Raw genomic sequence first — 8,566 nt, forward strand, 5'->3', positions numbered from 1 at the left:
GTAGACCAGGCTGGTCTCGAACTCACAGAGATCCGCCTGCCTCTGCCTCCCGAGTGCTGGGATTAAAGGCGTGCGCCACCACCGCCCGGCTCACTATCAGGATTCTATGACTTCAAAATCACACTATCAGGATTCTATGACTTCAAAAAAAAGTACAAAATTTCTTCAGAATCACAAGTTAAATAAAAAAATTCCAATAACTTAATATAAGAGGAAAAATGTGGATCCAAAAAACTGGGAGAGTGCAGCAAATTCCGTTAGAGTTGAGAAGGGTTAGGGACGCACTGGTATGTGGCACAATGGAGAGTGCAAGGACTGGCCAGTGACCATGAGTCTGATATAGGAAAATCACTATTTGATTTGGATTTGAAAACAACAATAAACCTTCTATGTCTTTACCTCTAGGACCTCTTCACAGGGTGGCTGTAAAGATGAACTGAATTGTTAAATTTCTTTATCTTTATAACACACTATAGAGAAAGATATATGCAGAAACGGTACAAGAAAGAAAATAAGGGGTGGGGGAGTAAGTAAGAATACGCTCACTCTAAATATTCAGAGGAAGGATCAAAAATCAGATTTAACTGAATATACAAAGTTATAAAACCCTTCATGTATTTCAAACCATCAGTGACTTCAAAGCAAGTTTTAGTTCACAAATGACTACATTTCAAGAAAGCTGCCTCTTGTTTGAAGCTCCCCCTCTCAATGTCTTTCACTGACATGAAGAGAGATTTAGGAAGATTCTTCCATGAACATCAACAAACTCTAGCGAGATAGTATAAGATGGACGGTGTTCCTCAAATCTAACTGAGGCCAAATGGAAAAAAGGCTCAAAGGTAAAGAGCACTGGCTTCCAGAGGTCCTATTCCGAGCAACCACATGGTGGCCCATAACCATCTATAATAAGATCTGGTGCCCTCTTCTGGCCTGCAGGCATATATGCAGGCAGAACACTGTAACCGTAATAAATAAATAAATCTAAAAAAAAAAAAAAATCTAACTGAGGCAAACTGAAGAGGAGACAGTTTCACTATCCAGAGTGACAAACTGAGGAGGGACAGTTTCACTATCCAGAGTGACAAAGAGTGTCACACATCAGTACCATCTCTACCTGACCACTTTGGAAACCAGACTCCAAAAAGCCAGTTTTCTCCTCATACTAATACATTCAAAGGCAGTATTTAAAAGGTCCGGAAAGAGTCAAATTGGCTTGGAGAGAACAATTTATTGAGCCAAATGCAGTGGCTCAAGCCTGAATCGCAACATTTATGAGGTCAGGATAGGCACTTATTCCCAAGTTTGAGGCTAGCCTGGGATACACAGTAAGTTCCAGGCCAACCTGAACTAAGTAAAGAAATGTATGTTACATAAACAAATTACTAAAATTATGAAGGTGGAAATTTCTTAGGAGAACCTTTATTATACTAACAAGAGTCCACAGAATCATATGTGAAAGAGGGACAGGCTTATGTAACTAATGTGAAATGTATAAAGGGGAAAAAAGAAGTCCAAAGCACCATCAATGAAGATCTGACAGCAAAGAAATTTAAACCTGAATCTATACAAACTTTATTCTAAAACAGCAAGGGTAAAGAAACACAACCACAAAGATACAATCCACCAATTCTAGAACACAGGCAATCCTACAGACAAATTACCCGAATTGTCAACAAATATGATGAAAACCAAAAGGAGTATTCCACACCACAATACAGTGGACACAGTAATTTACTAAATATTTTAATAGCTAGAGGTGGAGATTTTTAATGCCTCCAACACACACAAAAAGCTAAACTTGAGATGGTAGGCATGTTACTTCTCCCAAACTGATCACTGAACATTCTGTATGTAACAAAATACATGGAACCCACAAATATGTACAATTATGTGAATTCAAAAAGGTTATCAATTTAGTCAAACCTAATCTCTCTCACACACACCCACATACACAAAAAGGGCAAGTTAATTTTTTGTTTTTTGCAGTTATTCTCAGTCCAATATATGGACTTTGGTTCCTCACCTGAACAAACCAAAAATAAAAGGTATTTTTAAGATGACTGAGGAAACACTATAAACTAGCTTATTTAATAGGATGAGGAAATATTTATTAATTTTATTATTACTGTACACTGAGTACAGTAATGACGTGATTACGTTTGAAAGGAAAAAAATCCCTATCTGAGAGATTTTTTTTTCAAGTATATAAAGATGAAGCAAATATATAACACTTGTTTATAATTACTAAATTTAAGCTAGGCCTGCTTCCACAGATCAGGAAATACAGCTACTGGAAGACAGAGGCAGGGGAATCCACAAATTCAAGGCCTTCCTGGGCAACTTAAGGAGAAACTGTCTCAAAACAGTAAACAGGAAGCTAGACATGTAGGTCAGGGTTAGAGCATATAAACACAGGCCGTAGGCTCAATCCCCTGTGACGCATAGAGGAAAAAACTACGTCTACAATGTAGGCACTCTCCTAGTTTCAGTATGATGGAAGGTATCAGTGAGAACTTACTCAACAGTAAAACCATTCTACATGAGTTATACATACATCCCTCCCAGTCATGACAGACAGCACTCCATTTTCATCTTAACCCTTGTTCCCGCCATTTGCTTCCTTAAACTCAAAGCTTCAATACAGACTGAAGAAACATACAACATACCTGTGTTAACGGAGGCTGATGTGACAAGATTCTTTCTCAACATATCATAGAGCGGGCTGTAAAAGAAACAACATATAAATATTTGTGTTTTTTTTAAGTATACATTAAATATACCTGTGATATGTTACCTTCCTACTTTCTCTTAGGTAAACAGGCACAATCCTTTTCCCAAAATTTTTTAATAATAATTTATATATTAAGAAGGAACCAGGCGTCGGGCAGTGGTGGCTCAAGCCTTTAATTCCAGCACTCTGAAGGCAGAGACAGGAGGGCCTCTGTGAATTCAAGGCTAGCTTGGTCTACAGAGTGAGTTCCAGGGCAGCCAAGGATACACAGAGAAACTTTTTCTCAAAAAAGCAACAAAAAAAAAAAAAAAAAAGAGGAGCCTCACATAGTTGTGCTTGCATCAAACCCCGGTATTTGGGAGGTTCTTCAGGCTGAAAGATCAATTTCAAGGTTATTTGCTAGAAATCAGGTAATACAGTGTGTGTTTAATCTTTTGGAAACATCTCATTCTATTGGGCATTTTTTTAAAGTTTTTTTTTTTAATTAATTTATTTATTTTGTTAACAGTGTTCTGTCTGCATGTTATGCCTGCAGGCCAGAAGAGGGCACCAGATTTCATTATAGATGATTGTGAGCCACCAGGTGGTTGTTGGGAATTGAACTCGGGACTTCTGGAAGAACAATCAGTGCTCTTAACCACTGAGCCATCTCTCCAGCCCCCTCTACTGGGCATTTTTATCTGTGACTTGTCAAGATAATTCTTCCAGGATGTACTATCTAATTGACAATAATAATTCTAGCTTATACAGGGTTTTGACAAACAAAAATAAATACAAGGAAATGCTACATAATCAGGGCCTGTGAGTTTCACCTAAGTAGCTGCATAGATTATAGCTCAAATTAATGATTAACAATTGAGTCCCACCAGGCAGTGGTTGGGCATGCCTTTAATCCCAGCACTTGGGAGGCAGAGGCAGGTGGATCTCTGTGAGTTCGAGACCAGCCTAGTCTACAAGAGCTAGTTCCAGAACAGGCTCCAAAGCTACAGAGAAACCCTGCCTCGGAAAACAAAAACAAACAAATGAAAAGAAAAAACAAAGCAATTGAGTCCCAGTAGCCCAGCTAGTTTAAATTCTTTAAAGTTGTGAGATTCGTTCACAGGTCTCAGAGTGTATCACAACTGAAACAAAGCTTTGAAAAATAACTAAGTTAACTAAGATCTTGTTAAATAACTTTGAGGTAAAAAACCCAAGAAGACAATCTAAAGTTTTAGAAAGGCATAGAGTTGAATGCAGAACTCTTCAAGGTCAGGAACAAGAACAAAGCAGCACAACTATTAATAGCTGATGTACTTTCCTTGCTTGGTTTGGCTGATGATCAAAGTGATGAATAATTCCTTATACCCATTTCTGCCCTCAATCTCCTGATATAAAATACTATTGATGAATGGGTATGCACCCTAAAGATTTAAAGTAGAGCTAACTGATGCTTTTTCATATATTAAAAGTTTAGGTTTATGATTCCTTTAAGATTCCTTGTAACGGGCTGGAGAGATGGCTCAGAGGTTAAGAGCACTGGCTGCTCTTCCAGAGGTCCTGAGTTCAATTCCCAGCAACCACATGGTGGCTCACAACCATCTGTACTGAGATCTGGTGCCTTCCTCTAGTGTGCGGGCATACACCGAGGCAGAATGTTGTATACATAATAAATAAATAAATCTTTAAAAAAAAAAAGATTCCTTGTAAGATTACCTTTCTAGATCAGTAATAAAGTAATTGGTCCTTTCTTCATAACTGCAAAATGCAGCCTGCCAGTAAAATACCTGACTGAGAAGAATACCTTGCTTGCTTACACAGTTAATCTATAACAAGTTGCTTGGGTATGAATGTACGTGAGTTATTGGGGTAATTTGTTTTTAACCTATAATACGCAAAATGTTTAACCATGTAAGGAATATGGGAAACATGCTGGGTTTTTTTGTTTTTTTTTTTTTTTACTGTTTTTATAGTCACTGTAATCATTTACTTGAAAACCAGAATAACCACACTGTAATTCCTATACTGCCAGAGAAAAAACTTTGTTGGGATATATAAACTGTAGAAAAAAGTATACAGGAGAAAGAACAGAGAGAGAATAGAATAAAGAAGGAAGCCATCAAGAGTATGTGAGTCTTTTTCCCTAAACTCCACAGACAGAAAAGCCTTAGCCTATGCCGACTCCATGGATTCCTTTCAAAGCCCTGTGCTGCTGGATGCTAGGCCCAGACAACAGTAGTTAATTCTTAGCAGCATACTGATTTTGAGCCTCCCCTAGGATAATGTGAGACCCTGTTTAAAAAAAAACAAAAAGAAATGATGAACGTCCAGTCTCTGCTATTTTGTCCCCAGTAAAATTTGATCAAATTTTATTAACTATTAGTAACCCAATTGGGAGACTACCTTTGAAAATCATTCTCTCCTTCTAGATGTCAAGTTTTACATCAGTGATTGAAAATGGGAGTGTGAAAGGAAGCTTCAGAAGAAGCACTCACTATTAAAGAGGGTGAGAGTGGGACAGACAGACAGCTCAGCTGAAGAGCACTGACTGCTCGTACAGCGAAACAGTTCAATTGTCAGCACTCACATGGTGGCTCACATCCATCTGTAGTGTCAATTCCAGGGGATCTGACACCCTCTTCGGCAAACATAAACATGGGACACAGACATACACATGCAGGCAAAACACTCATACACATGAACTAAAACTTTAAATTAAAAAAAAAAATGTTTTAAGAACACTAGCTTCTCAGTTAAGCCAACTGACCCTACACACCACCAAGTAAGCAAAGAACACCATATAGGTCAAATTTACTCTACTTGATTCTTACTGAACTCACCATGAACCTCAAACTTCCCTGTAGTTCTGTATTTTTCTATCAGCTTCTTCCTTTCTAACACCTCACAGACTTCTAACCTAGTGATGGCTCCCTCCTATTCAACCTATATACAAGATATTCAGTCAGAAGCTCTCCTTCCAATCAGTCCCTCTAGAAACTGCTCCAGCTCAACACAAACTTTGCTTCTTAAAGGCACCTCTGACACTCCATTTCCTGTTTCATGTACTTCTCTTCCATAGCTCTTACTGCCATGTTATTTTACCATGTATGAAGACTGTACTGTATGTACCATCAAATCAGACTGCCCACACTTCTCACTACTCAACTTTGTAATGGCTATTTAACACATTCATCCCCTAAAATACTAAAACAAAAAGGTATACAGCTAGAGAGTGAGCAGGTATAAGCACTCAAAGATATATAAGAAACCCTTGCCCTTTTTACCTTGGATCTTTCACAGAAAAGCTCTGACGTCCAAGCAGATCTCCTAAAAGATCTCCACCACAATATACCATATGTTGCTGCTGTTGATCATAGAGTTGCTTCACCATTATATACTGGCCTAGAAAGTGCATTACCTACATGAGAATAAAACACCATGAAATGATCCACCTGGCTACTACCAAAACCATAATTACCCACGAGTGACTTAGATATTTTGCTGAAAGAGAAAGACAATACAAGACTGCCAGTGTTTGAATGCAGATGGCATATAAGCAATCCCCAATCAGGATAGATGTTTCCTACTACTAGGTTCATATACTCATTCATCAACAGAGCCAGATTTTTACACCAAAAACTACTGATCTGACAGTGAAAAAAAAATGTGGCAAGGTAGTGTTCTATTGGCAAAGGTCCAATGTTTAATGAACCATCAGTCCCAATATAAAAATCAGAGCTGGGTGGTGGTGGCACACGCCTTTAATCCCAGCACTGGGAAGGCAGAGGCAGGTGGTTCTCTGAGACTTTGAGACCAGCCTGGCCTACAAAGCGAGTTCCAGGACAGCCAGGACTACGCAAAGAGACCCTGTCTTGAAAAAAAAACAAAACAAAATTTAGGTCTTTAACAAATAAAAATGTAGTCTATCTAGCTTTTTCTTTACAAATTTCAAAAGCTCAAAAGATTCTAAACTTGAAAAGTGCCCTTTTACATGTAGATGAAGCATAACAGAACTTTTATTATATAATCTAGGTTGATATACTGTTTGCCAATAAACCTGGATAAATTTTATGACAAACAGAAAGGGAAGGAATGAAAGGGGAAAGGGAAGAGATGGGGGAGAGACATATCTACTGAAATATTTTTTAGTGCTTCCACATTGTTTATTTCCCATCTACCCTCCCACTTGACCCTGAAAAGTTTTTAAAGGTAGGTTAAAAAAAAAAAACAAAAAAACCCAAACTTTTTACTCAGTAATTCAGTTCTTTTTTTTTTTTTATTGAGAAAAAAAAAATTTCCGCCTCCTCCCAGCCTCCCACTCCTCCCGCCCTCCCCCCAGTAATTCAGTTCTTGTTAAATATCACAAGCAAGTCAAAAAACATCTGCAGTCTTGGCAATAGTACTAATAGATATGGCACTTCTAAAGAAAAACTAAAAGAACTCCATAATTTTGTTTTCTGCTAAGAAAAGGTGAAGGGTCTACCATAATAACTGCAATTGTTCGAGTACATTAACATTTTATACTATTTTCCACTTAAAGAATTCAATGTACTTTGGTAGTTTAAAAAAATAACTTCAAGATACTAAGTAAGTTATTTAAATTCTTAAACGTTCAAAATGACTCAATGCTCAGAAAGTATCCGACAAATGTACAATGACAAAGTTACTGCATCAAATTCCTGCCTGGCAACAAATCTGTGACTTTTTTTCACCCACACATTTTATATTATAACTCCCAGGTCAATGAATTTGCAGTTGACCACATACATATATACATCAAAAGGAACTCTAAGGGAAACAGGAAATTAATAAGGCAAATGCTCTCCTTCAGTAACACAACTTCCTTCCTTAGCCCAGATTTCAGAACTGTACATATGATGGCCTCTACTCAACTGTTCTTAAAATTGGAATTGTCTTTGATAGCTTACCTCTTTCATAGTGAATACTTCCCCTTGAGCACCTGCAGCCTGCAAAATCTTCAGAAGTGGCAGTTTTGGTCGTACCTGCTGTAAACATAAAACATTAAGACAGAATTTTGATGTACCTGACAGATCTGGAACCTATGTAATAGAGATGATCTTGAACTCTAGATCCTCCTGCACAAAACCAGCACAAAGCTGCTATTTATATTTCAATTACATCAGTTTCTGGAAAAAAAAAACAACTCTAGGAGACACTTGCTGCCTTTCGAGTAAATCACTTACAATGGGAAATCTATTCTTCCCTACAAGGATGACAATAACGATACCTTTTTAAGGAAAGTCGCTGTTGGTAATGAAACAGGAAAACTAGAATCTGTATATTGCTGGGCAGTGGTGGAGCACACCTTTAATCCCAGCACTTGGGAGGCAGAGACAGGCAGGTCTCCATGAGTTCAAGGCCAGCCTGATCTATAAGAGCTAGTTCCAGGACAAGCTTCAAAGCTACAGCTATTAAAAAAAAAAAAAAAGAATAGAAAATCAGTAAGTTGATAACAGTATATGTTGTGTACAACCATCATTTCACTAACTATGGAGTTTGTTGTCAGGTCTTTAGCCAATTAAGTGTCTTTGTTTTTACAGATATTACAAATTAAAACAAAAACTGAAACACTGAAAAAAGACAATATATCCATTTACTGCTCTGCCATCCTATTACAATCACACTATCTGAATTAACTTTATCTTATACATTTTCTGTATTATTTGCCTCTATTCATACATTTTTGTATCCTGTATCTTTTATTTAAAATGTCCTGTTTTCCCATAAAATAAAACAAATCATTAAAAAAAGATGGCAGTATGGAGGTGGGCGGTCCTTGGACTTCCCACAGGTCAGGGAACCCTGATGGCTCTTCAAGCTGATGAGGGAGAGGGACTT

General features: G+C 37.7%; 1 protein-coding gene across 2 annotated transcripts in view; it reads right to left on the reverse strand.

Annotated features, from left to right (window-relative positions):
* The window catches only part of Mdm4 (MDM4, p53 regulator), a 37,226-nt gene that overhangs the window by 19,653 nt on the left and 9,007 nt on the right, over positions 1-8,566 (reverse strand). The window contains exons 3-5 of one of the 2 annotated variants that reach the window (XM_005348352.3): positions 7,636-7,713; positions 5,992-6,125; positions 2,667-2,722 (exon numbers count right to left, since the gene is read on the reverse strand). In XM_005348352.3, the coding sequence (XP_005348409.1) occupies positions 2,667-2,722; positions 5,992-6,125; positions 7,636-7,713 (268 nt within the window). The remainder of the gene's footprint in view (positions 1-2,666; positions 2,723-5,991; positions 6,126-7,635; positions 7,714-8,566) is intronic. The other variant, XM_005348353.3, reaches the window with a different exon arrangement.

This window comes from Microtus ochrogaster, chromosome 6 (assembly GCF_000317375.1).
Source record: "Microtus ochrogaster isolate Prairie Vole_2 chromosome 6, MicOch1.0, whole genome shotgun sequence".
Classification (NCBI taxonomy): domain Eukaryota; kingdom Metazoa; phylum Chordata; class Mammalia; order Rodentia; family Cricetidae; genus Microtus; species Microtus ochrogaster.